Source organism: Fusarium tjaetaba (assembly GCF_013396195.1).
Source record: "Fusarium tjaetaba strain NRRL 66243 chromosome Unknown NRRL66243_c0000489, whole genome shotgun sequence".
Lineage (NCBI taxonomy): Eukaryota > Fungi > Ascomycota > Sordariomycetes > Hypocreales > Nectriaceae > Fusarium > Fusarium tjaetaba.
This window is the reverse complement of record NW_023501685.1, coordinates 1-27,871: the sequence shown is the minus strand read 5'-3', so window position 1 is coordinate 27,871 and position 27,871 is coordinate 1. Positions and strand designations below refer to the sequence as shown.

Sequence of the window (27,871 nt, the reverse complement as noted above, 5' to 3'; positions counted from 1 at the left end):
GTTCGCTGTTTGCTTTCCTCTATCAGATTTAGTTCTGCGGCAAATCATGGGTCTTACTTAAACTGCTCTTTGCGAGGACCTTCAAACCTTGTGTTTATCATAATGTAAACTCATGTTACAAGATCAACTACTTTGAGAACACAACATTTGAGATATGAATCATGATAGAAACGTGGCAGATTATACTGGCTGGTGCTACTCTCTCTGGATACCTGCTAGCCTTGCTATACCCAGATAACCAAAAGTCAATCTTTTCGCTTGGCTTCTCAGGGACATTGTGCTTAGAAACAGTCCTCTGGTGCTTTTACAGGATCATAATACGGTCCCGATTCATTTCACCGCTTCGTCACATCCCTACGCCTAAAGAAAATCACTGGCTTTGGGGCCATGGCATGAAACTGTATGGAGAGCCGTACTGCTCACCAGTGAGAGAATGGTAAGTAGACTCCAATCTGAATTCCTCAACGCAACTCATAAATCTGGGAACAGGAATGAAACAGTCCCCAACGATGGCTTCTTACGATACCTGGGATTCTTCAACGCTGAACGAATCGTTCTCACATCTCCAGATGCTCTTCACGAAGTTCTCGTCACCCACAACTATTCTTTTCCAAAGCCTGCTAGCTTGAGAGAAACAGCAGGGAGATTCTTAGAAATGGGCCTTATCCTGTCTGAGGGTGATGCCCATAAGTTGCAGAGAAGAAGCATGAATCCTGCTTTTGCGCCCAGGAACATCAAGGCTCTATACCCACTGTTCTGGGATAAAACCAGAGAGATGGTCGAGAGAATCACAGCTGATAGACTTGAGACGGTGGAGGTGGTAGAGTAGGCTTCGAGAACAACTCTCGATCTCACCGGTCTAGCTGGCCTAGTTCGGGACTTTGGCGCCATACAAGACGCGAAGAACGAGATGGTGAAGACATATAACATTGTCTTCCAACCATCAGCTCAAGCCTGTATGCTGCACCTTATCGAGAGTCTGGTTCCAGCCTGGGTTCTCACAGCTTTACCTATCAAGCTCAACTCAGATATGAGTGAGGCAGCCCGATCAATACGCGAGACGTGTAGAGATATAATCTCGTTGAAGCAAAAGAAGTTGAAGGATAAGAAATTAGATGATATGGATATCATATGTGCGGCGATGCGGAGTGCGGACTGGGACTTTCACCGAGGATGGACTCATTGATCAAGCCATGACATTGCTTGCTGCTGGTAAGTTATCCTCCCATAAAGTATCACAGTTGCTAATAGTTACAGGCCACGACACAACAGGAGCAGCGTTCACATGGGGAATTTACCTCCTCGCCAAACACCCAGAAGTCCAAGACCGACTCCGCCACGAAATCCGCCACTGTCTCCCTCCCCTAACACAAGCAAAATAAACCCCCATATCAAGCGTCAACATCGACTCAATGCCCTATCTCCAAGCGGTCTACAGTGAAATCCTCCGCTTCTACGCACCCGTCCCCCAAACCCTCCGCGAAACAGCCCACGACACCACCATCCTCGATCAATTCATACCAAAAAGCACACGCATCGTCATAGCACCATGGGCCACGAATCGGTGTACTAAGCTCTGGGGAGCAGATGCACATTTATTCAAGCCTGATCGATGGTTGAGTGAGAGTGGACATGGTGGTGCGGAGAGTAAATATGGGTTTTTGTCGTTTTTGCAGGGGCCCAGGGCGTGTATTGGACAGGGGTTTGCGAGGGCTGAGTTGGCGTGTTTGATAGCGGGTTGGGTTGGGAGCTTTGAGTTTGAGTTGAGTGATAGGAGATTGATGGATGAGAGGGTTGTTGATGTTAAGGAAGGTCTTACGGCTAGACCGGCTGGTGGGTTACGTGTGAAGATTAGAAGATTAGAAGAGTGGTAGAAGACTTAGACATATAGATCAGCAACAATGTGAATAACATGTTTAGCGAATGTATTTCTCTGTGTAACTATCCGCGACTCTACAGCTTAGCTTTCTTCTCACCAGCAATATCTCCCAACCACTCCCCCACAAACACTACACACTCATCCATCCTCTCATAAACAACCTGATGCGTCCCCTCAACCCACCTAACTTCAACCCTCCTCTTCAACTTCCTAACATCAGCCTCAAACATCTTCGCCGGCACAGCAAAGGGCCTCTTCGGCATTATAGCTAGTAAAGGAACGCTCATATCCTTGAACCGATCATAGCACTCAGCAGGAGTTTGCTTGTCGTACCATAGAGCCCAGTCAAGGCTTGGATGGGCGATGAGCTTGACGCCACCCTTTTCGCTGGGGATGATTCCGTGTTGGATGAATGCTTTGATGGCGCGTGAGTCCCAGTTTCGGGTCCGTTTATTCTCGCGGAGTGCTTTTTCGACGGCTTTGTGATCAGGGAAGGTTTCTTTGAGACCAAGACAGAATATCTCCTTGGGGAGCTTTGTCATGGCGTCGTTGATCTTTCCGGCGGGGATCATGGCTGGATCGACAACCATTAGACTGCTGAAGATGTTTGGTGCGTGGACGGAAGCTAGGATAGCGGCTTGAGCGCCGAGACTGTGGGCAAAGACATGAAGATTCTGCCGTGTAGGCTGTTGAGCTTGGCCTGCTGGTTTGCGTGCCTCAAGGTACCTCGGCAGCTCTTTACCAGGTTGAACAGGTAGATAAGCAGTAAGGAATAGCAGCAAATCTCGAACGATGTCCTTCTCATTAGCATATAGATATCCCACAGGATTAGCCTTGGCCGTCTGTCCGCTAAGAGGCATGTCTATCGCCCAGATCTCTTCAACCTTGACACCAGACTTGCGTAGTCGAGGGAGTACAGCTTCAAGCATAGGCTCAAACATCTCCTTGGGAACGCCCATACCTGTAAGCGTGAGAAGAGTTATACCCTGCTCAGACTTTTCGGCTTGCTTCTTTGGGAAATAGCGTTTAGCGGCCAGCTTAGGAGGCTGGACGGTTGATGTCTTTCTCTGTTCAGAGTCGGAGTACAGCTTGAAAACGCTGGTGCTTGCTTTCTTGCTTGCGGGATCGTATGGGATGTTGTATGCCTCGTCGTTGGGAATGTTGGACGGATCATCGTTGAACTTGGCAGGCGGCCACGCAGCAGTCTCGTCGCGATCATCTATTCCCAGAAAGATATGTGTCGAAGCTCTCCATTGGGGCTCCTCAGACAGAGTTGCCGGCTCGTTCGTGGCATTGATGTCGGTGAGAGGTAAGACAAGCGGACGGAGCAATGCCCGCTTATACGCCGTGGATAGATCAAAACTCATGATTATTGGTTTTCCCGTATTTGAATATCTCAAATCACAGTTATAAGAGAATGATTGGAAAAAGGATAGAAGAGAGAGAACAGTTCAGCTCATTGCAGTGGTGTTTCGATCAACTTATCCCAGGTCGATCTATGCCCGAATTCGGCAATTATATAGAGCATCCATGCTGTGGTGCCGTGTTCCCGCTCCCCACGGGACTATTTGAAGCTAATTCTGTCAATCAAAACACTTGACATCATTGACATCATATCAAGGAGCTCAGTGAAGATCAGGGTTATGGAATGAAAATCAATTGGAATACTTCCGCTCTCGTTCCGTGACTTACAGCATATCGAGAGACTTCGGGTCCGAAACATTATTCAGGCTCTGAAAACGGCATACTACCGCCATCAGTTTACTCTGATCTGCCTAGTCCGATGCTCTTTTATTACAAGGCGATCATGTAAGCCAGGACTTTCTACGTTGTCGTGAAAGTGTTAATGAAAGGACTGATACGTCGGTCTTCTTACTTGCCATCTAAGCCTATCCAGATAATAAAGATGCTGACTGATCGAATCATAATAAATTCCGTGTATCCATGTATATAATTAGAACCCTATAATGCCCTACCCCCAATAGAATGCTATTTCAACTTTCCGTCCCCCAAGTATCAACCTGTCCAAGTCTAACACTCTCATCATGCTCAATCTTAACTATCACCCTCCCAGCCTCCTTCTGCAAATCATCCAAGTCCGTTTCCTGCGTATGGCCCACCACATTAGGTCCATAAAACAACAACGGAAGTATCGACGTCTTCCACACTGGCATTCCTGGGTTCGTGAACCCTTGCACAACCGCAACTATCAACAACAACATCGTGATGGCCACCAGCCCAGCCGGCAACAGCACCCATCGCCAGTCAAACACAGTGCAGATAGCCATCTCTGTAGCTTGGCCAGAAGCCTTGTCGTTCTCTTCCATGGAACCATTTCTTATAGCCTGGATGCCCTGCCTGCGGAAATTGTTTGTTATGGCAGTCGTGAACAAATCAAAAGATGCATCGAGACCTTCGAATGTTGAGTTGTAGAGTGGAGGTAGCCACCATTGGTCGCCACAATTAAGCTGGCCTTTTGCGCCGGCGAAGGGAATGGCGACGCAGAGGGTGTTGAAGAGCGTCTTCTCAATGAAGGTTCCTAGTGCTTGCCGGTACCCAAAGGTGAGTTGATAGACACATTGGTTCGGAACAGTATAGTTGGTCCCGTCGACCGGGACAACTATTTCTGAGTCTGAGGGATCCTTGGTTTGAGAAAAGTTGGCAAGTTTGTATTCCTTGCCATCGATCAAACAGGGCGTTTGTACTCCAACACGGTTTCCTGCATCGTCATCGGTAGCCCTATCGTAATCGATGGGCTGCTCGTCAACCACCTTCTCGATAAGCGAACCTCTATCCACCTTGCCGTGGTATTTCTTTATGCAAGGATAGAGGGCACATGACGTTGCTATGGGATATTGCTGGCGCAGGGGCACTGGCAATCTTGAGGTCAGCCTATTCTCAGGACATGTTGCGTTGGCGCTGGTAGTAACGTTGCAGCCTTTTTGCGTGAAGCTAAGGGTCGTGATGTTGGAAATAGCGACTTTGGCCAACTGGGCGAACCTGGAGTTGGGTGTGTCGAGCGCCCAGCCTAAATCTCCCGACATGGCTATGACCTGACTACTGATAACAGCCTGAACCCACTGCGTATTTGGCAGACTGAAATTGTAAATCTTGCCAGCGTATCCCCCTACTCCAGTAGCGTTATTCTTGCTAATGTTCAGTTCGATGAACTCCGTGGTGTCAATACAGGCACTACACATGGCAACAGAGGAGTGGGTTATTCCCTGGGAGTTTGCTGGGAACGTGCAGTTTCCAGTCGAGCAGGTTGCAGCTATGGCTGCGTCCTTGCCCGTAGGGTTGACAAGGCCATTCATCATGGCGACTTTCATATCACCTGAAAGCTCATAGCTGGCGGAAGATGTTTTAAAGCTTGAGTTCCAGGCAGGGACATAATGAGTGATTGGTAGAGATGCCTGCGCGCCTTCGACTGTTCTTGCGCAGGGAACTGTGCTGACAGACTGCTGGGCAAAGGGAGTGATTGCAGGAGATATGATGATGACAAGAGCGGCGATGATGCTCGTGAGACGAGGAGGAACAGTCCAGAATAGCTTCAGGGCTCCAAGGATGCCGCGACTGGCATTGTTGAAATGATGAAGATCGGAAACAGGACGGGGCTTCTGCATGGCATTCCATCCCATCTGGCCGATGAGCTCAGCAACGACAAGTAACATTGAGGCTCTCATAAATGTGCTAAGGATAGCAATAATTGTGTTGAGGCTGATGTCGTATGGCCATGGTTTCAAGACTCTGTTATTGTTCTGTGCTGGGATGACAATCGTAGCTATCAGCAAGCCCAAAGCCAATAGTAACGATAGAGTCTCCCATAACCAGGAACGAATAGGACCAGGTTTTGCTTTTCGTGAAGAAACATCTTTGGTTGTGATGCTGATATCGTGGTGTTTGTGCTGTTGCCTTGAAAAGGTCTCCATAATGAATGTTGTGTGGTATGATGAACGCCGCAGAAAGCACAGAGCAGCTTCGCTCTTTATCATTGACTCGAAGCGCTCCCCGAGTCCTGAGAATGCCTTACCTTCTGCAGGCGAGAGGCGTGGTACTTGGCTCGTGAGGATGCTTGTTAGTGCTACGCGCCGGACAAAGCGGGTGGGACTAACAGATTTCTTGGGCGGTTCTGTATCCAGTTGCAGGGTTTATGCTGTAGATGAAACGCATACAACCAACATGCATAAACCACAGCCAATAGCACGCGCCAATTTCGCGCTGAGACACAGTTTTATGGACCATCGCAGAATCCTTTTATTAGAATCATGTTATGATCGTCGTTTTATTTTGGAACCATTGGAAAGTCGAGAGGAATCATTGCAGCTTCAACAACAATTCTTTGACAATGCACAGAAGTCTTGTTAACAGGACCATAACCTTGGAGATGATATGAAATTCGCATGACCCTATTACAACGAAAAGGCAGAGATAATAGATTGGATGTAAAGAGAATCCTAGATCTCGATCATACACTGCCAAGTTGAATGCCGGCGGTTAAGTTTAAGCGCTTGGTTAATCTCCAATCTCAGGAAGTGCTGTTCGCGTCAACAGCTCCAATCAGATTTCCTATACTTATTCGCTTAGAAGCGAAGCAGGGTATCAAAGAAACGGCCAAGGTAATTATTATTAGAGTTTGCCTTCCAACAGATAAGTTATAAAGGCATCGTTGGATCTTGATCCTTGAAGCTTGTGGTGTTGGTTGCTTGGCCCAACGCTCGGCCATATTGATTCTTTTACCCTTTCACATTTGTTTTGGGACACATTATTTCAAAAAAACACCTCATTCAGACTTGTATTGATAATGTGATGATAGAACTAGGAAACCATTGACATCCATAGCCCCGGCAACTCCTTCATGCACCCACCATCTTTGTTCCTTAGAACGAGTGGACTATTTCTGTTCACACACAGTCGTTAGACATCGTAATATTCGAGAGTCTTTCTGTACTTACGCCGCAGTTCTTGCAAGAGCAGCTCTGGCCACAGGAGCAGGAGCTCGCTCCGCTGCAGCCGCAGGTAGATCCACAATCGCAAGCCATGATGACAGACGTGAAGTTGTAGATTATATGTGAGGATACAATGTTTTGAGAGATTCGAATGTCGAGAGTTTTGAAGGCTCAGGTCATGAACTTGGCTACCCAAGGCGGTTTATATACCCCAACCCCCGCATCTATATCCGGCAACGGGCCACATGTGATGGATATCAGCATGATCATGACGCATTCGTGACTAGATTCTAGATGGAAGTTCTTCGGGCCGTCGGTCATTGTTTGCTCAAGTGGGGATAGACTCTGCCCTTACCAATCTTGGCTATACGGCTAGTCACGAGCTGGTAGTCAGCCTATCAGTTTTTGAGTATATGACGTTGAATAATGTCACGTCGGCTTACTATAGAAGTGCCGTTCAATTGATATGACCGAGTATGAAATCAAAGACATACAAAGGGATCAGAAGACAAGTTACTGAACCAAGAATCAATCAACACGTCAAAGTGATGTTGTAATACTCTTATATAACTTTGCCAACTGCTCAACGTCCCATTGTCTCGTGGCAACAGGAACATGAGCATCTTTTATCTGCTCATCCACTTCATCGCTGGGGAATAGTGCCTCCCGTAATTGGTAACCGTGTAACTGTACGAACATACCGGCTGCTATGAGAGCCGTCCTCTTATTCCCATCCTGAAACGAGTGATTTAGGATGATCTTCTGGGCAAGAATGCTTGCTAGCTGGAAAGGATCATCTTGGCCATAGTTCTTGTGTTACTGGGGTGAGAAAACCGCAGACTCGAGGTAAGTCATTTGGGTAGGTCTAGCGCGAATGATATTTGTCTCGTAGAGTCGAAGTATTTGAGCTGCTGTGAGGAAACGAAAGCATGGGGAAGACATTATAAGCATAATAGCAAAAGAAACCAACTGACTAAGGGTACTTTTCATCTGGATATCATGGTATAACTCGGCAAAAAGTGTCAGTGATTGAGAGTGAAGGATGAAGCGGAGTAGGATATCGAAAATGCATGGATACCTGAGGCTCGAATATAAGCAAGAGAACAGAAGCCGACTTGTGCGACATTTATACCTCAACTGGCTCCTAGGTGGACAGCACAATACATGGGAGACTCTACATTCAAGCAATCTAATGATCGTAACCAGGCTAGCTATCCTTCAACTTATCCAACGCGCCCTTGAGCTTGACCGCGGTTTCTCGAGACATTCTCTCAAATTCTTCTATCAACATAAAAACAAGAAATGATTAGAGCAGTTCAAGATTTGGTATGCGAGTGCATGATACGAACCGTCTGGTGATCCATCGAGCGTAATAGCGTTCCAGTTCCCAGTGAGCCAGAGTGTTGCAGGACTCACTTCTTGCTTGGAGTCCCCGAGGTTTCGCTGCAACTCAATTCGAGGGAGTGGTAAAGATTCTGGGCTTGTTTAACACTTGAATTCGTGCTCTGCCGCCGAAATAGACTTACGATGTGTGAAACACAATGAGCGATGATTAAATTGGAGCGAAAGGGTTTCGGATTGAGGATGGCTGCTGGGCTCACTTTGAGAAACGACTGCACGCTGGATAGCTTTCCCGACATCGGGCTCAACATAAATATAACTCTCCCCAGGATCGCCAATCATTATGTCAGTGTCATAGGTGATAGGCGTGCCCTTAGAATCGATGGTGGTGAACTTTGCGACAGCATTGTGATATGAACGAGACGAGATGTTTAGGGTAGGTTTGACTCCACGAAGAGATGTGCGGACGAAGCGTTGCATCATGACGTGAAATGGGCTGGGGTACGTTCGTATTAGTCCAGAGGGATGAAAGAATGAGCGAAAATGAATTGGTTACAGTCACGAATTATGTCAGGTGATATTGTAGCCTGGCGTTGGTTCAGTCACGAAACAGGCGGGACAGGCATGATGAAAGTGGCCATGTCAATCGACTTCAATGAGCTATGCAAATATATTACTCAAACTCCAATTCATTATCATGTTTCCTGCTCATCAAGCGACTGCAGCCTAGGCTGTAACTCCTTAAAATTCGACTTGCCCTCCTCAACGGGGTATGCCTCAAACACCATCCTCCTCATAAGCCGCCGCGGCGCTCTCCTCCCAGTAAACAACTCAAACTGAGCAAACCCCTGCTCTGGCAGTATATCCAGACCATCCATACTTACCCAACCGCGATGCGACTCTGCTCGAAACTGTGCCAGGAACGGTGTATCTAATGTTTTGTACCCCCACTCAATTGCGACACCGCCAGTTCGACTTCCCAGCCACTCGTTGGGGAGGATAAGTTCGGGGGCGGGGACGTTGCCAATGCGGTGGGTGGGAATACAAGAAACAATGACGGTAGGTAGGCGGAACTCTGCCGGCCAGGCATCTTCTATTGATTCGATGACATGGAAGCGGGAATGCTCGCTACCGGCGCTCAGTAGGCCATGGTCCTTCCTCTCAAGGACCTGCGTAAAGTGCGACACCATTTTTTCGGCGTTCTTTGGTGTGCGGTTGTAGATGACAATGTTCTTGATGCCAACTTGAAGCATGGCATAGACTGTAGCTCTGGCCATGCCGCCTGCTCCAATGACCAGGCCACAGGTGCTGGACACGACTGCGTTGGCCGGGGAGAGGCCACGGCGAATGCATGCGCGAATGCCAATCCAGTCGGTGTTTTCACCATACAGAGCCTTGATGGGACCTGAGCGGTTGACGCTGTCGAAAAAGGCAGCCCCAGATGGTATTGTTCCATCATCATTCAAAGAGCGGATGGGAATCAGTGTGTTGACAGCACCAATTGCGCGGGCGTGTTTGCTCAACGAATGGGTCAAGGTGATGATCTCGACTTTGAAGGGGAGGCCGATGGAGCCTCCACCAAACTCTGGATCCTCGATCAAATGCTTGATTCCTCGAAGCGACGCACAAGACACTGGCTCGTAGGTATGGGGCAGCCCGCATGCCTTTAGAGCTGCTTTGTGCATCGCAGGAGATAAACTGTAGCTGACGTTGGCGCCAATGACGTAAAGCTTCATCTGGTCGTATATAAAAGACGAGAAGAGTGCTTCTGTCGCCCCGACCGTGGTAATGGATGGCGTTATTGGGGGCCTGGGATTCACCCGCTCCAGCGAATCTGGGCGGACAACAGTAAGAATACGATTGAAAGCCTGCGAATTCCGACCAAGAGGGCCAGAATTGTAAGAGATAAGTGGGATCTTGGGCCCCTGTAGAGCTGCAACTGATGTCTTGAGGTAGTGAATGCGGAAATTGTCTTCAATAGTAACTGCAGGTCGAATCAGTCTGGCAAGATGGCATCCTAAATTGTTGGCCTTCTTATACCACGACATCCATATTGGAGATTCCCATGAGGGAGGATCTGTGGTGATGAAGCAATTTCCAATCATCTTTGTTCTCTTTCGGATAGATAATATGCGTGAGATGTGGACGTCTTCGAGTCGAAGATCGACTGTCATCATCTCTGGTGCGAGACGTACAGAATGGTGGACAAGATCAAGGTAGACACGCAAGACTTCGTCACTTGCTGTATGAGGTAGGAATAGATGCAGGATTATGGGTAAGATAGTGCTTCGCCTTACAATACCAACGCCTTTGGTAATGTTGGCAAGCAGTTTTCCGCTGGCTTCGGACGTCAATGTGCCTTGCTCAGCATGCTCAGCCAGGTCATGTACAACTATTTGCACAACATCTGCTCCGATAACATGCTCTTCGACATCAACAGAGTCTTTAATGACATCTGAAAGAGGAATGGAGGTGGCGTAGGTAAAGTTGCGTTCCTCCGCAGGTATCCTCGATAATGGGAATGCAGAATCTGTAAAGGGTATTGTGCCAGCAGGATAAACAAGAGATAGAAACTTGAGGAAGTGTCGCTCAACATGTTTTAATGTTAAATATGGAGCTGGCGATCTTTGTGTCAATGACTCACGAGAGAGCGACGACTTGGAAGCCTTCTCTGTGACATTGAAGAACTCAAAGTTGGTGCAGGACCTGAAGATGGCGTTGCTCACATCGAGCAAGCTCTGGACCTTGGAACCGTCGCGGATCTTGAGATGGTTCTTAATGGCATCAAAATCACGGACAATGTGGATAACAGGGTTGGTAGCCGCAAACTCTCGTAGGAGACTCTGCACGCGACTCTCCATCCAAGAGCAGACAAGGATACAGCCAGTGGAATGTCGCTGCAAAATACTTTGCAAGACCTTGGCTTGCTGCTTGTAACACTCCGAAGACCCATGTTCGGACTTATAAGCGGCACTCGAAAGGCCCATGGATCTCTGGAAAGCTGGCTCCAGATCAATGACCTTGCGGTCCATTGCTGAGGATGCCATGATAGCCAATGTCGACTTTCCAGCTCCGCGCATACCAACAAGTATCATTGACGCGTCAGGACTGAAATCGGGGACCTGCCCAGTCAAGGGAGGAAAGGTTGGAGAAGGCGTTCGAGTAAGTCCATCGTGTTGGTCCGCATTTGACGGAGCCGCGGATTGGGAATTGGCTCTCGAATTGGCTCGAGAAGTAGCCCGCGATGGAGGTTGAGACTGGAGCACATCGCTCAGTTTAAAAGACTGGGATTGCGGTGTCGAATTATCGAGGTTATCGCGGGGGATTCCATGATTGTAGTGGACGGTCTTCGGTCGGCTGTGGCCGTTTGGTCGAAGCAAGGTATCGTCGTGGCCAAGAAAGGTCCCTAGCGACCTCTTGACGCCTGCCATTTCGTGCTGCATTTGTCCGGACTCTTTTGACCAGCGCTGTTTTCAAGAAGGCGCCATAGTCACCAGGATATGGCAGTTGTTGAGACTATAGAGAAGGATCTCTTTGTTGGGTAGGGGAGAATGGTGATGTGGGCTTGTCGAGAAGCGCTGAGTCCGACTGTCAGTTGTGAAGTGGGTGGGCGATGGGCGAGGAAGCTCGGTAGATCCCCCACCAGACAATCCGGGGCAAGCGAGAGGCGATTGGTCGGGAAAGCGTTTATCCGACCCACTCCGAGCCCGCTGTCCAATTACATCGGTGGTGATTTCGGCGGTCGGAACTTGGAGGCTGGAACCTACAGACCATCCCCAAGCAACACAGAATTATTCTAGGGCCCCAGATTCTCCCCGCATCACGTCTCATCGCATCGTATTGCTTTTGTCCGGCACTGTTGCTTTGAGATTTCGGTCATGGGAGACAGATCTGCATGACAATGGCACAGGAATCGCGTATCTGAGCTGAGCTTTATTGACATGGGACTCGTATACAATTCCATTCCACATCATCGTCATACTAGCAAGCATTGATCTCTTGTCAACTGCTGTTAGGCTCCTCTCCCCTCATCTCTCTTTTCATTTCGTCATGACTGCTGGCCTCGCGGCGCAGGCAGCTCATTCATTCTTTGATCATCTACATCCAAGCAATGCCGCCTAGGAAACGCGAAAACGATGCGGATACTACCAGCGCTCCCGCAACCTCAGCTCCCGCCAAACGCCAACGAGTCTCCCTTGCCTGTGATTCATGTCGCACTGCTAGAGAAAAGTGCGATGGCGCCCGTCCTCACTGTGGAACATGCACCGCGCAAAACAGGCCATGCTCATACACCCCTGCGTCCCGCAAGAGAGGCGTGCAGACGGGATACCTACGGACAATTGAGTTGTCGCTGGCATGGCTCTTTGAACAGGTTCCTGGCTGTGAGGGAGCTCTTCATCGTCTCCTTACACAGAATGATGGAGCAGATGGTACCCGCATCCTCGCGACCAAGGACAAAGCTGGCCATCGCCTCTACCGACGATGGAGCAAGAGTCGGGTTCACAAAGACATTGGGAGGTTGCTGTCGGATGAGAAGACGCCTCAAAACGATACATCCGCAGACGACTCGGGAACTGAAGATAGCAGCCCGACTGGTGCGCAATTGTTCGACGGCAAACCATCACCCGGGCTATCGGTACAAGGCGTCAATCCATCGCAGACGAGCATCCCGACGGCATCTTACAACTTTAACTCAGACCAGCCATCATTACCTACCAAGCTGACGTTGCCTCCACACTGGAAAAGACTGGTCGATATCTACATGTCTTATACTCACAGCTGGTTCCCAATTATTGAACCCGGAATCATCACACGCACAGCTTTGATGTATCCCCCAGAGGGCCTTTCCATCGAAGCCAACCCCTCCTCAGCGTTACACGCTCAGCTTTGGGCTGTTTTTGCTGTCTCTTCATTTCAAGACGCGGCTTCTTCCAACCCGTCACGACACAACGGATTCTCTCCCAACGAAATTTGCTCCATCGCGCAACGGCTTATACCCCCCGACGACGAGACATTCGAATTGGCCCATATCTCCTCACTCCTCCTTCATTCGCTAGTACTCATGGGCCAAAAAAGGACGATGACAGCATGGATCATGATAGGCCGGGCTTCGCGCCTTGCTTTGCATTATCGCGCGACAGCATCTCACATGTTTCCGGTCAAGGAAGGCGACGCAGCTTCTCTGAATCATAACGAAGTCAGGGTGCTGGCAGGAAGCTTTATCCTGGATTCTCTTGCCTCACTCAGTCTTGGTCAACTGCAAGTGACATCGGGAATTCGACATAGCCTTCCTTCAGTTGTTATAGAACAGGCTCTCGACTTGAACGAGCCATGGACTTCGCTTTCGGGATTCGGAAAGGCGGCGGATGATGGACAAGAATCAACACCAGATTGCGCATCACCACTATCAACCTTTCGACAACTTTTTGCCTTCTGTAGACTTTGGGGTACTAGCATGGATGCAAGGCTATACAATGACCGCAATCCTCAACGAATCACCCCAGAGGACCTTGTCAGAAGCCTGGACGCTCGGTTTTCATTTTGCAATTCCCTTATTTTTGGTGGCTCGACGCCAAGAGTGCCCTCAGCATACCTGCTCCAAGGCATGTTCTTGGCAATCACATTGGACTTGGTGCCAGGGCATCGGCCGTCTCTCTTATCTAATTTCATAGAGGTTGTTGAGTCGTGTCTGGAAAACTTTGGACCAGGTGGAACACCGCCAATCATAGCCATCTTGATGGATATAGTCAAGCACCACGGCCATGGAAACCGAATGCCAGAACACGACCAAATCAAGTGGAATTCGACAATGGGATCGCTCACAGACGGCTGGAAGCTCAAATATCAAGGGTCAGAGGCCCCTAAAAGCAACCAGCATACACCTAGTTCTGTGGATCCGTCACGCCGCCCAATAGTGAGCCCATCATTTATGGATGAGATATCAACCGCCTCTCATCCCTCGCATCACACAGACCACCCTGCCCCTATCACATCCGGGGAACTGGAACATGAGCTCGGCCGGATGCAGCAACGCCAAAAAGAGCAACAGGCGTTATCATACGAACGGCAACGTTATCAAGCTGCGGACCGTAGCCCGGCTACTTCACAGTCTCTATACACACTAACACCCAATTTGACCTTTCATACCCTTCACACACCATCTCTTGATGGGCAAATGGGATCATTACAAAACTCGATGCCGAGTCAACTCCTTGATTACGACGCAATTCTGGATGAGCTTGGATCCATAGACTGCGCAGATGGTATTGATGTGGATCCTCAGTTTATGACTAACTTGGGCTTTGCGCCAGGATGTGATCTGGGCGAGATGTTTCAAGGTGATTTTGGGTCATGATTTAATGCAATCTAATCAATATTTACACGGATACATATTCACCCAAGTTGTTCCCGTCTGCCTGCCTGTGATGTCTTGGCTGATGGGGCGTACAAACTGCCCAGACTGACAGCGCTGATCACATCTATTCATGTCGAGATCCTTACAACATCCCAGCACTAAGATCCCTTCATCCTCGGAGAATGCTACGTTTTGCTGACGCGGTGTGTTGGAGCTGCGGGAATACGTCCAATCAACCTCGGAATAATGCCGACATCGCCGTGCAAATGGGGACCACAGGGATAAACGATGAGCGCTTGAGATTTTCTCCCCATTTCTTGACAAAACAAGGTTAGATCCGCGGCCACATGGTAGCAATGATGCGGAGACCCCAGAACAGTTGAGTCAGGATGTGGCACCGCGGAAAAGTCTTTATCCCTCGACGCGTTCTCTCAGCAACACGAGGCCCCAGCATCCCGGTAAACAGACAATGACACTCTTGAATCTCCTTGCAACGACGGAAGCATATTCTTCCCCCACAGATCCAACCCCGCAAACCCCGGACTGTATCCCCAATTCTGGAGAAGCAGTTGTTCGGTTGTTGAATTGAGTTGGCCCTTGCTGGCTCCAGCGGCACACTAGCTCTTGGAGACGGTTTTACTGCTAGACTAGGGGCAATATGGGTCATCTTGACTTGTATAAATCTTTGCCCCCCACCGGGGTTTTGGGGATTGTCTCTTCGACTCTCCAGTTCATCCACAATCTTCTTTGCAACCTTATCTCCCCACAAGCTGCAACAGTTCTCAAGCAGGTTTGAACCTTGAGACGCCGCAATCATGGGCCTCTTGACTCTGCAAGAAGATCGGCCCACGCCGAAGGCCGTCTACAACTGGCGCGTCTACACTTGCGCCGCCATTGCATCAATGGCTGCCTGCACAATCGGTTACGACTCTGCGTTTATCGGAACCACCCTTGCTCTGCCCTCATTCGTCAAGGAGTTCAACTTTGAGAGCTATGAGCCTGGTGCGCTTGCGCTGGTCAAGCAGAACATTGTCTCTGTGTACCAGGCCGGTGCCTTCTTTGGATCTCTGTTCGCCTATGTCAGCAGTTACTTTCTTGGTCGCCGATACTCTCTCATCCTCTTCTCTCTTGTCTTTATGGTCGGTGCTGGTATGATGCTGGGTGCCAATGGAGCCCGGGGTCTCGGCCTTATTATCGGTGGACGCGTCTTGGCCGGTATCGGTGTCGGTGGATGCTCCAACATGACACCCATTTACATCTCAGAATTGGCTCCTCCCGCTGTCCGAGGTCGCCTTGTCGGTCTCTACGAAGTCGGATGGCAAGCCGGTGGTCTAGTTGGTTTCTGGATCAACTACGGAATCAACCAGCACCTCCCTTATGCCCCTGGCCAGAACGAGAACGTCTGGCTGATCCCCTTTGCCGTTCAGCTGATCCCTGCTGGTCTTCTTCTCATCGGTGCAGTCTTCATTCCTGAGTCGCCTCGATGGTTGTTCTCCAAGGGCAAGCGCGACAAGGCTATCAAGAACCTTTGCTGGATGCGAAACCTTGACCGAGAGGATATCTACATTGTTGAGGAGATTGGCTTTATCGATGCTGAGATCGACCGATTCAACAGCGCTGTTGGCGCTGGCTTCTGGAAGCCTTTTGCTGCTTTGAAGGAGGCCAAGGTCCGGTGGCGTTTCCTCCTCGGTGCTCTTCTCTTCGTCTTCCAGAATGGTAAGCACACTCGTCTAGGTTTTCAGTTCAATGACTAACATTTTTCAGGCTCCGGTATCAACGCTATCAACTACTACAGCCCCACTGTCTTCAAAAGTATCGGCATTACCGGTACCAACACCAGCTTCCTCACCACCGGCATCTTTGGCGTCGTCAAGACGAGCATCACCTTTATTTGGATTCTAGTTCTTATCGATCATGTCGGTCGTCGAAACCTTCTCATGATTGGCGCTGGTGGTGGTGCTTTCTGCATGTACTTTATCGGCGCTTACATCAAGATCGCCAACAATGAAGCCAAGGTCGCTGCCGGAGCGGACCCCAAACTATCCTCCGGTGGTATCGCAGCTGTCTTCTTCTTCTACCTCTGGACCGCTTTCTACACACCCTCTTGGAACGGTACACCATGGGTTCTCAACTCTGAGATGTTCGACCAGACCACCCGCTCTCTGGGTCAAGCCAACGCCGCCGCCAACAACTGGTTCTGGAACTTTATCATCGCCCGTTTCACCGAGCAAATGTTCAACGCCTGGGGATGGGGAGTATACATCTTCTTCGCCTCTCTCATGGTCATTTCCGTCTTCTTCGTCTTCTTCTGCATTCCTGAGACCAAGGGTGTTCCTCTTGAGGCGATGGACAAGCTGTTTGAGACTAAGCCTATCTGGAGGGCTAACAAGATTGTCATGGAGGAATTGAGACTCCAGGACGAGGAGTTCCGTCATAATGTTGATGGTGCTGATCTGCGAGAGGAGAAGGCCAATGCTGAGCAGATTGAGGGCAAGGTCTAAGAGTCTTGATGATGATGAAATGTGGAATTTAAAGCGAAATTGAATAGAAGCCAGATTGGATTAATATACCCCTTGTACATCACTTATGTCTTCAGTAATTGGATTATTGACGATCCTGGTTGTTACCATTGAATTGTTAAAGTTCTGTGCGAAATTGTAAGCGTTCGACCACAAGTCTTGGAACGACTGAGAGACCTGGCTTAAAATTCAGAAAAGCTAGTTTATGGCTTTTTTGCCCCCTTTCAAGCAGTGTAAGATTGCTGCCATGTTAATGTGATGCTTCTTAGACTAAGGTACCCTAAACTTACCTAAAGTTGTAAAACTTTACCTAAATATAAGCTCAGCTGGGGAAAATTTTAAGCATTTCACCCAATCACTGTAATGAATGATCAGGCAGCAAATACATAGACTTTTATTCCCTTTCGTGGTTATAGAAATAAAGAGAACGCCAAAGCTGGGGCGTTCTGCTACCTGATCATTGGCTGTGATCGGGATTTCACCTCGACATATTCCCTTCAACGTACGCACCCAACAAGGCACAAGAAACAAATAATCTACACGCCTTATATTCTCTCCACTAAAGGTATCACAATGGTGAAATCTTCGAAGCCACGCCCTCTCTTCGTCTATGGCACACTCCGCGCCCGCCCTCTACTAGCATGGGCTCTAACCGGAGATGCCGCAAACACAGAATCCATCTCGGCGCTCACCCGTCCAGCCAAAGTACGCGGTTATGCACGCTACACCGTCCGGTCCCGAGATTATCTCGCCGTTGTAAAGAGAGATGGGCACGAAGTAGAAGGGGACTTGCTTGTCCTGGAGACCAATTCCCAGCGCAAGAAGCTCGATGACTTTGAGGGCGAGATATATACTCCTACGAGCGTTGATGTCGTACTGGAGGACGGAAGTGTAGTGGAGGCGGATATGTATGTCTGGGCTGGAGATCAAGATGCCCTGACCAATGAGCCATGGGAGCTGGATACTTTCGTCAAGGAGAGGTTGGAGGATTGGCTTGATCTTTTTGAGGGCATGGAGATGATCGGCGAAGATGAGGACTGAAGAGTACCCTTCACTTCTAACTATGAGCTTGACTCGTATCTACTCCTCGCCCTAATCCTCTCCCCATAAACAAAGAAACACCACGGTATAGGCGCCATCAAAAGCGTAAAACCCGCCAAGAGCGTCGTTGCCCACCCCGCACCAAGCTTCTCAAACATCTGCAGCGCAAACATCGGAAACGCAAAGCTCAACGAATATCTACTCAACATCATAGCACCCGATGCCGATGCTCCATATAAAGGGCCGTAAGCATCAAGCATAAAGAGATTTACACCAGCGTAGATCAAAAGACAAGCCATCATCGTCAGTCCCTGGAAGAATATGGGTAGAATCCAGTGGATGCGGAATTCAGCTGTCCATCCTGCTATGAGGAGACTAGCGGGGAGGAGAAAACTTCCTATCATGGAGGAGATGAGACGATGTTCTGGGGGGAAAGACTCGCTTGGGTCATGGGTTTGGGTCCAGTGGATAAGGCGCTTTTGATAGTATGAGAAGTCGATTAGGACGAAGGGGGCGCAGGCGAAGAGCGTGCCGAGAGTTATGCCCAGGTATGAGAGGGACTCGCCCGTTGCGCTGAAATTATAGTAGTGTCTGAAGATCCAAGGAACAGAAATGATGAATGTGTACAACAGTCCAAAGATAAAGCCATTGTAGAGACTGACCAGAGTGACAATTGGTTCAGTAAACAGCATATGAAGCGGTCGAAGGATAAGAACCGTAAAGAAGTGTCGAATCGTCCTCGCAACGGTCGTCTGCTGAGACGAGCTATCGCCCAATCCCATTCTGATAGCTCGTCTCCGCAAAACAACCTTTTTATAAGTCTCCCTCGTGAACAGAACGGGGATGTAAAGAACACACGTTATCACAACAGCAATCCACTGCGTCCACCGCCATCCAAACGATCTCTGCACAAATCCTCCAACGAGAGGTCCAACGGCTGCTCCAAGTGAAGGTATAGAGTAGTATATCCCCAAACTTGCACCACGATACTGCGGGGCACAATAATCCATTATCGTAGCAGAAGTATTATTAACGTTCGGCGATGCAAACATCCCTGCAAAGAACCGACAAATCGATAAACTCACAATATCCCTCGCAAATCCCGATCCTAGCAGAAAAGCAAGGAATATAGGTGTAGTAGCAACATAAACTGTTTTACGGCCATAAGTTTCAGATAGCGGTGCTCCGACTAGGGGACCACACGCCATACCGAGGTTATACAAGCTCAGAGGCAGGACGGTGAGTAAACGGTTTGTGTGAAAGTCATGGCTGACGGCTGTTTGAGCGGGGGCGTATATTGCGCCGGCGAAGCAGGATGACCACGCGAGGGATGTTATAGATGCGATACTGAGGGTTTTGGTGAGGAGGGAGAAGTTTCGGGGGTTGGAAGGGTCGGTGGGGGATGTCCAGTCGTAGGCTGCGTTGATGCGGGTTATTGTTCGTGAGATTGATGGTTCTGGGTGTGAAGTGGTGTTGACGTCTATCATTTCTGGCTGAGGGGATGAGATTGAGGGTACCATGGTGTTGGATGGGAGTTTGAAGGTTAGAGGGTTAATGGGAGTGACGTTGGAGTTGAGAAATATATGTTCGGCAAAGATGATATCTTGCCGTGGCGTTGGAGATTTTAGCTTGGCGAGATATACTCCGGCACCTGAATACCGAATCTCTCAGTTTCATGTTGTTCTCTCTCTCATTCAATCAATCAGTTAAGCTATGAACAATATCTTTTTACATATTTCTCACGATACTTCACAGAATACTCTATAAGTCATGTTGAGCACCTATATCAGTCCATTGCGGCACACTCAACGCCAGAAGACGAATGAGCTACAAAATAAGGGTCTACAACAAGCCATCAAGCCTATTTAAGAGATATTGAATTTCTTCACTGGCTAATTCACGTAATGTCAGCTATGGTTTTCATTTTGACCGTGTATCGGTAAGAATGCTTCATGGCCGAATCGTTACCCCGACTGATCTGCAGGGTCTTTTACGTTTGTGGAGTAGTTCTGGTCCATGGGTCGTCATGAGAAGGGCGTAAGCACAAGACTTTTCTTGAGGCAGATGATGCAGTGGGATGATCCTATGGAATACTAACTGAGAAGAGTGAGTCACTCGAGATTTGAGGATGGTGGTCAGTCTGAATGACGTCGTCTGACTGGTTGATTAAACAAGCACTGTGGAACTCCGTATTCGACTTTTGGAGCCAGAGCTTTGTTAAGCTTCCTGAGGAGTTCATCGAGAAGACAATAGATTTCTATCATAATAAAAAGTGGCAGAGAATTCCAACTGTTGACTCACCGGGCATATAATAGTGGTGATGAGAAAGAAATGCTTCAAGTCGATTCGCTCGCTCGGAAAATAAGCAGTCTGATTGGCTGCTGTAACAACTCGCCGTGTAGAGACCCACGTGACTGAACTCCTCTCGGATGATTACTTCGTCTGTCTTACATTAACCAACTGCATAAATACTCAGATTCCCAATGCTATCAAGACTAAAAATCACTCATCAATCACTCTACGCTGTATCTTTCAAAGCACCCACCGGAATAAAATCTTTCTCTGCTCTTGCAATGGCGAGAACCATCGAGACGAGCTTCCAAGCCGCCATCGACTCTGGCAAGATCAACGGGGGCATCATCTGTGCTACCAACTCCAAAGGAGACTTTTCCTACAATAAAGCCCTTGGCCAGCGAACTCTTCTTTCCGGTGAAAAGCGACCTCAGCAGCTCGATGATATCCTCTGTCTCGCATCAGCTACAAAGCTCATAGCTTCCATTGCAGCTCTACAATGCGTTGACGATGGCCTTCTCACTCTGAAGGATGATTTATCAAAGGTCGCACCGGAGTTAGCAGAGAAGGAGGTTCTCACTGGATGGTCGGAAGATGATGAACCGATTCTTGAACCAGCGTGTCAGCCTATCACGCTTGAAATGCTGCTTACGCACAGCGCTGGATTGGCTTATGATTTCTTGGCCCCGAGCATAGGAAAGTGGAGCAGCAAGTATAAACCCAAGGATGGAGAGAAGAGAAAAGTTGAGGATACTTTCATATATCCTCTCTTACATCATCCTGGAAAGGGATGGATGTACGGTTCTGGTTTGGACTGGGCTGGTCGAATTGTTGAGCGTGTTACTGGAAAGACTTTGGAAGGGCATATTCACGAGCGTATACTGAAACCTCTTGGTTTGAAAACCGACGCTCAGTTCTTCCCTGTCACGAGAGAGGACTTGCGTGAGCGTCTCGTCGATCTCAATCCTGATGACCCAAATGGTATTGGTTACGCAGTCATGGGTCAAGGAGCTGAAATCAACAGCCGTTCAGATGGATGTTTCGGCGGCCATGGCCTCGCAATGCCTGCACCAACCTATCTCAAAATCACTCAGTCCCTACTCGCCAACGACGGAAAACTCCTCAAGCCAGAAACATGCTCGGACATGTTTCAGAACCATCTTGCCCCTGAAGCACTTATCGGTCAGCAAGGCATGCTAGCTAGCCCACTCGGTCCTTTCTTCAGAGTTGGCATCAGTGAGGAGACAAAGGTTGGGCATGGGCTTGGAGGCACCATTACACTTGAGGATGTTGAGGGGTGGTATGGTGCTCATACTATGTCTTGGGGTGGAGGTTTGACGTTTGCGTGGTTCATTGATCGCAAGAATGATATTTGTGGTGTAGGGGCTATTCTTGCAAAGCTACCTCTTGACGGAGGCGTTGCTACAGATCTGAAGGATGTTTTCAGGAAGGATATCTATCAAAAGTATGCTGCGTGGAAGGATAGCGGTGAGGTATGATTTGAGACGGTCAAGACGCGCTCTGATAAGTTCATCCTGTACCAACTCAGCTCTATCCTAAAAAAGAATACTTTATCTATGCAACTGCTTCGCCTACTTGGAAGTAGTTGGAAAGACTGAGTATTTAATAAATGCCGCGGGATTCCTGTGTCATTGGTTTGTACCACCATTGTCTGTACCCGTCCTGAAAAGCCCTTAGCTGCGCCTCTTCAAGTGTACTATAAGCAAGCCGTTTCAGATGCAAGTATGGAATGATCATTGGTCTTTTCCATTGCCCCTCATTCTTGTCGAAAGGGGCGTTGTTCACATTAAACAGACGATGCGAAGCAATCTTTTCCCACTCCTGGATCACTTGCTCCTCAAGATCAAAGCTCGGCCCGTTCTGTAGATATCTCCATGTGATCTGAACTTTATAGTCATCCATTTCACACCGAAATAAGCATCCATATCCCTGGTAGGAGCACGAGAGTTCCATGGTGCGTAGGCGAGGCATCATCGCTGCTGCTTGGGCGGCTGATATCAGATGCTTAGTTATCATGCACTGAGGTTCAAAGTGGGCCAGATACATGGTGACGATAGAAAGGTTCTCGAGTTTGGACTCTTTACGCTCTCCACCCGCTACGATGTCGTCGAAAAGTATTAACGGAGGGATATCATGCGGTGCGCGGAATTCGGTGAATCGGTGACATGCTTGGGCGAAGAGAAGCGATTTGGGGAGTTTGTTGATCCAGGGATGGCATGTATCTCTGACTGGTCTTCTGCTATACCTAAATGTCTTGAGGGATGCGGGCAGGGACGGCAATAGCTGTGTAGCAAGATCTATAGTTGTCAGCACAGTCTCATTAAGCAGTTGAACTAGAAGGGGGAGGGTCAACCATCGAGAAAATCTTGTTCTTTGTGATCAGTGCGCTCCATGTAAGTAGAGTAAGAGAAATATTCCAGTGCCATAAAGCTCTCCCGCATGATTTTGCCCAGGGATTCAAGAGCAATGAGTCGAGGCGCGACCCTTCGAATCACAAGTCCCTTCACAATCGGTGTAGCTGGTAGGTTCCGCACGATTTGAGAGTAAGCCCACCCTCTCTTTATCAATGATGGCTTGAGTTTGAGGTGTTCTCCCCTAAGTCGACGCGTCGAACTGTAGTTGACTTTCCAGGCTAAGTTCATAGAGCGACGTGTGAATCCTGGTAGTATACCCAAGGATCTTTTGACTATTTCGTGTCTCTTCCTGTAAAACCTTTCTACGGTGTCGAAAAGTTCATCTTCGTTTTGATGACGGAAGAGAAAATCATCGTGGAGTTCGTATATGAGATTGAAGTATCTGCAGTCACTCGGCGATCGTGCATCAAGCTCAAGCTCAAGTCCTCCGTAATCACCGCTCCAAAGAGACAGGACCTTGAGAAGAACTGCCATGGCTTGTGTGAAAATTCTATTGTTCCTGTTGGCCGATGTTAGAGAGCGTATAAACTCAGTAAAGACTCGCCCAAACTTGGACTAAATTGTCTAAGCCTTTTCATCCCTTAGGATAAAGATGTCAAGTTTCCTTGCCTACCCCCCGTTGGCCGATGTTAGAAAGCGTACCTAAGATCAGTAATGCGCCGGCTAGTCTAAATTTTACTTACTTTGTGACATCTGTCGCGCTTTCAGCCTTGTATTGTAACTGTCTGCTGTAGGGCATAAGATTGATGCGCAGACGTAGGGTCCTGATATACCCGAGTCGGGTGACATTGCTCTTTATAGCTGAGGCGAAGGCATACAAATCACGGCCAGGTCTTTAAAGGTTGATCTCTCGAAAAAGTCTTGCCATTCTCGAGAAACTGTAGCTAAGACGGGTGCTGTAGGATCGGGTGCTGTAGGATTTGGGCTTTGAGAAAGGGAAGCCTGGAAAACCATTCGACGAATCTCGGGCGGGAGCGAATTCCATGAGGCCATTTTGAAAAATGTGTAAGGGTGAGTGTCAAGCATGAGAAATCGGAGCATCTTATACTTCTTAAATTACCTTTGAAAAGGTGAAGTTTATTGGCATTTTGAGTTTTGGCTTGATATGTCTCGTTGAGACGCGCTCAGGTGGGAAAGAAAACACTGAACCTTAAGGTAGGGTGTCAGAATAAGACAAGCAAAGAGTCCCCTAAGCTTAGGCTAAGTTTTCCTAAACCTTTTCATCACTTATGAGAGTCAAGGTACATTTTAAAATTTATAATTAAATACTTATAATTTTATATGAAATTTAGATAATTTAAATTGAGGTAAAGATTTACAACTTAGGTACGTTTAGGGTAACTCAGTTTAGGGTACCTTAGTCTAAGAAGCATCACATTTCATCGTCAACAACAGAGCAGCAAAGAAGGGCATTGTAGTAACAAAAAGTCCAATCATTTATCTAAAACTCCAATAAGTAATGCACGCTATTTCTATGCCCAATAAAACACAAACCCCTCGCTCATAGCTTTGCCGCCTCCGCCCTCTGCGCAACCTTCTCCGCAATAGCAACATGCACCTTTTCAATCGGCATCTGGTCCAACTGCTTGCCCGTCCAGTACTTATCCTGCTCCAAGCCCTGATAAATCAACGCCTCCGTTCCCAGGATAACCTTCCACCCTTTATCCTCCGCAATACCACCTAATCTCGTAAAAGGCGTGGGGTTGTAGCACATCTCCAGAATAGCGCCCTTTTGCTCCTTGTCCAAAAACGTCTCTGTCACTGCGCGCGCGCGAATCTCCTCTTCTGTCTCGGGCTCAAAGTCCGGCACGCACGCTACAATCGCACCGGGTGCTTCGAGGCCTTGTGCCTGTGACACATCCTTGACGTGTAGTAAACCCTCGCCGTAGCCGCGCTCAGCGCAATCGGCGATCACGGCGGTGACTTCTGCCTCATCGCGGTTGACGAGGTAGATCGTCTTGACCTTCATCCACTTGCGCAGCGCGTAAATAGCGCTTCTAGCGGCGCCGCCACCGCCGACTACGAGGGCGGGCTTGTTGTGGAAGACAGCGTCGGGGTTGTCGATGTTTTGGTAGAACGAGTCGCGGATGCCGATGACGTCTGTGTTTGCGCCGCAGAAGATACGGCGGCCGTCGCGCTCACGGAGAAAGAGGGTGTTGCAGGCGCCGACGTCGCGGCATTCTTCTGTGAGTTCATCTAGGTAGGGGATGATGGCGACTTTGTTGGGCATGGTGACTGAGGCGCCTATACATCATCTCATCAGTATCTTAACTCAATTGAGTGAGAGGAGGAACATACCGTAAAAGTCGGGATGTTGCGCCAACTCCAAAAAGCCAGGAATATCAGCTGAATCAAGTCTAACTTGACCCCACTTCAACCCAAGATCTTGATAAATAACATTATGAAGAAACGGCGACAGCGAGGCAGTCAATTTCTTGCCAAACAGGTATCCGTGGCGTTGCAGCTGTGAGACCTGGTTGGATTGGAGAGAGTCTCCAGAGACGGAGCCCTGCTCAGAGGAGATTTGTTGGACAGACATAATATGATAGGTAGATAATAAGAGAAAAGAGACAACCTAAAGAGACAAGAGAAGACAGAAAGTGGCCTGATTGAGAGAATAATCCTGGAAAGTAGCGACGATAGATCTATTCAAGTAATAAAACCCATCCAGTAGCAAAGAACACAATGGAAAGGGAAAAAAACCCCAGATCCTCAACTCCCCCACCCCGAAACCTCCGCCTCAAAGGGTTTATCCACTAAAGCTGGGGTCGCAATGCAAGAAATTACCGGGTCTCGACCTCCACAGTCGGATAAAGACTTAGCCACCTCAGTGCCCGGGTAATGGATAAACAAGACGTTCATCCCCCATGATGCAAACAGTGTGAGGTAGTGACTGGGGAAATTCCCTTATCATTTTTTTGAATGGAGCATCCCTCTTAAACGATTAACATGGCTTCGGCTGGTACCGCCTCGTGACGGCTTTTCAGCATGACGATGGATAAGGGAAGATCGAGATGGGACTACGGGGGGTGGTGTTGGATGAATGATTGCTTTATCATCGAGTCTTGATCTGGGGCATTCTCCGCTCTGTAGATTCTATATCAAGTTGCCACAGCATCAGTCTAGTTATCTCATTATTGTATCTATCGCTGTTCATATAAGCATTCTATCACCAAGTGTCATTCACCATACCATCACTTATACCCAGCACAATAACAACTCAACCATATTGACGAAACACTATCATCTGACCGCAGCCATGGCTCACAAACCAAGCATATGCACAATGTCCCTAGGCCGTTGTTTCGCAGGCCACTCCCTCCCCCACAAACTCGACATGGCCGCCAAATACGGCTTCCAAGGCATAGAAGTCTTCTACGAAGACCTCGTCGACCTCGCCAAGTCCCTCCCAGGCGGCGACACACCCTCCAACCAAATCACAGCCGCCCGCACAATCCACGACCTCTGCGCCGCCCGCTCCCTCACCATCATCTGTCTCCAACCCTTTATGCACTTTGGTGGTCTCATCGATCGTCAAGCACAAGCACAACAATATGAAGAACTCAAGCTATGGTTCGAGCTATGTCATGCTCTTGAAACAGATCTTATTTTGTTCCCTAGTAGCTTTTTACCGGAGGAGCAACTTACGGATGATATGGATGTTGTAGTCGCTGATTTCACGGTGGCGGCTGATATGGGGCTGGAGCAACAGCCGCAGATCAAGTTTGCGTTCGAGGCGTTGTGTTGGGGAACGCGGATCAACAGGTGGGAGCAGAGTTGGGATATAATCCAGCGCGTTGACCGTGAGAACTTCGGTATCTGCCTGGACAGCTATAACATCCTCGGCCGCATCTACGCCGACCCTGCAGCAGTAAACGGCAAGACAAAGGACTGCGACACCGTCACAAAAGAATCCATCAAGCATATCCTCACAGACATCGACGTCAGCAAAGTATTCCTAGTACAAGTAGCCGACGGCGAGAAACTCAGTTCGCCACTGAACGAGAGCCATCCGTTTTACAACGCGGAGCAACCGTCGCGGATGAGCTGGTCGAGAAACGCGAGGTTATTCTACGGGGAGACTTCGTATAATGCGTATCTGCCGTGTAAGCAGTTACTGAGGGCTGTTGTGCAGGGGTTGGGGTTTGAAGGGTGGTTGAGCTTTGAGGTGTTTAATAGGAGGTTCTGTGATAGGGATCAGATTGTGCCGGAGGAGACGGCGAAGAGGGCGGCTGAGTCGTGGGAGAAGATGAAGGTTGAGCTGGGATTGAGAACGGCGGATGATGTTCAGCCGAGACTGCAGGCCATGTTGTAAATAATCTTTGTTTTGTTGCATTGTTTATAATACCACCAGAATGCATTGTTACCATCATCTACCATCTTCATTGCTCAGTGAACACTCCATCACAACTTCACAACCCTCAAACCTGAGATCTTTTATGGACTGTAAACAAACATTTTCGAATGCAATTCGATAAGCATTTTTAATTCAGTGACATTTACAGCTTCGTCCTCAACTTCAAGTGCTTAACAGCATACTCAATCGCAGCACTATACCCAAAAACCCCCAACCCACAAATCACAGCCTCCGCCTTATCACACAGATAACTATGATGTCTAAACGCCTCCCTCGCATGAACATTCGTGATGTGCACCTCCACAAACGGGATATTCACTCCCACCAGCGCGTCCCTTATCGCAACGCTGGTATGTGTGTAGGCACCCGCGTTGATGATGATCGCATCCACGTTTCCTCGCGCTTCGTGGATCCTGTCGACGATGGCGCCTTCGCTGTTGGCTTGGAATGATTCTAGGCTGGATGAGAGGGATGATGCTTGTGCTGAGGCGGAGGATTCAACGTCGGCGAGGGTCGTTGAGCCGTAGATGTGTGGCTCGCGTGTGCCGAGGAGGTTGAGGTTTGGGCCGTTGATGAGGAGGAGACGACGAGACATGATGGCTTGTGTATGTCAATTGAGACTGAGGATACAGTATCTCTTCTCGAGTCTCACTTTATCAATGATCACTCGCAAAAGTAAAACTCCGCCAATTCCCCAGCTTTTCCT

At 48.6% G+C, this 27,871-nt stretch overlaps 12 protein-coding genes across 12 annotated transcripts; 5 read left to right on the top strand and 7 right to left on the bottom strand.

Moving 5' to 3' along the window:
* Nucleotides 1-1,953: 1,953 nt before the first annotated feature.
* Nucleotides 1,954-3,246, bottom strand: FTJAE_13868 (uncharacterized protein; the record flags this gene model as incomplete). The annotated part of the gene is made up of 1 exon (XM_037347052.1): nt 1,954-3,246. One exon carries the CDS (start codon nt 3,244-3,246, stop codon nt 1,954-1,956), a length of 1,293 nt encoding a protein of 430 aa, XP_037199113.1.
* A 627-nt stretch (nt 3,247-3,873) lies between these two features.
* On the bottom strand, nt 3,874-5,808 carry FTJAE_13867 (uncharacterized protein; the record flags this gene model as incomplete). The annotated part of the gene is made up of 1 exon (XM_037347051.1): nt 3,874-5,808. One exon carries the CDS (start codon nt 5,806-5,808, stop codon nt 3,874-3,876), a length of 1,935 nt encoding a protein of 644 aa, XP_037199112.1.
* Nucleotides 5,809-8,861: 3,053 nt separating this feature from the next.
* Nucleotides 8,862-11,597, bottom strand: FTJAE_13866 (negative-acting regulatory; the record flags this gene model as incomplete). The annotated part of the gene is made up of 1 exon (XM_037347050.1): nt 8,862-11,597. The coding sequence occupies one exon, from the start codon at nt 11,595-11,597 to the stop codon at nt 8,862-8,864; it is 2,736 nt and encodes a 911-aa protein (XP_037199111.1).
* Nucleotides 11,598-12,277: 680 nt separating this feature from the next.
* FTJAE_13865 (quinic acid utilization activator) lies at nt 12,278-14,521 on the top strand (the record flags this gene model as incomplete). Its single annotated transcript, XM_037347049.1, has 1 exon — nt 12,278-14,521. The coding sequence occupies one exon, from the start codon at nt 12,278-12,280 to the stop codon at nt 14,519-14,521; it is 2,244 nt and encodes a 747-aa protein (XP_037199110.1).
* An 815-nt stretch (nt 14,522-15,336) lies between these two features.
* On the top strand, nt 15,337-17,022 carry FTJAE_13864 (quinate permease; the record flags this gene model as incomplete). The annotated part of the gene is made up of 2 exons (XM_037347048.1): nt 15,337-16,237; nt 16,286-17,022. The coding sequence occupies 2 exons, from the start codon at nt 15,337-15,339 to the stop codon at nt 17,020-17,022; spliced, it is 1,638 nt and encodes a 545-aa protein (XP_037199109.1).
* Nucleotides 17,023-17,613: 591 nt separating this feature from the next.
* FTJAE_13863 (uncharacterized protein) lies at nt 17,614-18,081 on the top strand (the record flags this gene model as incomplete). The annotated part of the gene is made up of 1 exon (XM_037347047.1): nt 17,614-18,081. One exon carries the CDS (start codon nt 17,614-17,616, stop codon nt 18,079-18,081), a length of 468 nt encoding a protein of 155 aa, XP_037199108.1.
* A 20-nt stretch (nt 18,082-18,101) lies between these two features.
* Nucleotides 18,102-19,601, bottom strand: FTJAE_13862 (polyamine transporter 4; the record flags this gene model as incomplete). Its single annotated transcript, XM_037347046.1, has 1 exon — nt 18,102-19,601. The coding sequence occupies one exon, from the start codon at nt 19,599-19,601 to the stop codon at nt 18,102-18,104; it is 1,500 nt and encodes a 499-aa protein (XP_037199107.1).
* A 1,053-nt stretch (nt 19,602-20,654) lies between these two features.
* FTJAE_13861 (beta-lactamase) lies at nt 20,655-21,872 on the top strand (the record flags this gene model as incomplete). Its single annotated transcript, XM_037347045.1, has 1 exon — nt 20,655-21,872. One exon carries the CDS (start codon nt 20,655-20,657, stop codon nt 21,870-21,872), a length of 1,218 nt encoding a protein of 405 aa, XP_037199106.1.
* Nucleotides 21,873-21,996: 124 nt separating this feature from the next.
* On the bottom strand, nt 21,997-23,801 carry FTJAE_13860 (uncharacterized protein; the record flags this gene model as incomplete). Its single annotated transcript, XM_037347044.1, has 4 exons — nt 21,997-22,691; nt 22,748-23,307; nt 23,492-23,501; nt 23,627-23,801. 4 exons carry the CDS (start codon nt 23,799-23,801, stop codon nt 21,997-21,999), a joined length of 1,440 nt encoding a protein of 479 aa, XP_037199105.1.
* Nucleotides 23,802-24,309: 508 nt separating this feature from the next.
* FTJAE_13859 (quinate dehydrogenase) lies at nt 24,310-25,347 on the bottom strand (the record flags this gene model as incomplete). Its single annotated transcript, XM_037347042.1, has 2 exons — nt 24,310-25,052; nt 25,107-25,347. 2 exons carry the CDS (start codon nt 25,345-25,347, stop codon nt 24,310-24,312), a joined length of 984 nt encoding a protein of 327 aa, XP_037199104.1.
* Nucleotides 25,348-26,067: 720 nt separating this feature from the next.
* FTJAE_13858 (4-hydroxyphenylpyruvate dioxygenase) lies at nt 26,068-27,123 on the top strand (the record flags this gene model as incomplete). Its single annotated transcript, XM_037347041.1, has 1 exon — nt 26,068-27,123. One exon carries the CDS (start codon nt 26,068-26,070, stop codon nt 27,121-27,123), a length of 1,056 nt encoding a protein of 351 aa, XP_037199103.1.
* Nucleotides 27,124-27,307: 184 nt separating this feature from the next.
* On the bottom strand, nt 27,308-27,760 carry FTJAE_13857 (catabolic 3-dehydroquinase 2; the record flags this gene model as incomplete). The annotated part of the gene is made up of 1 exon (XM_037347040.1): nt 27,308-27,760. One exon carries the CDS (start codon nt 27,758-27,760, stop codon nt 27,308-27,310), a length of 453 nt encoding a protein of 150 aa, XP_037199102.1.
* Between the last annotated feature and the right edge of the window lie 111 nt (nt 27,761-27,871).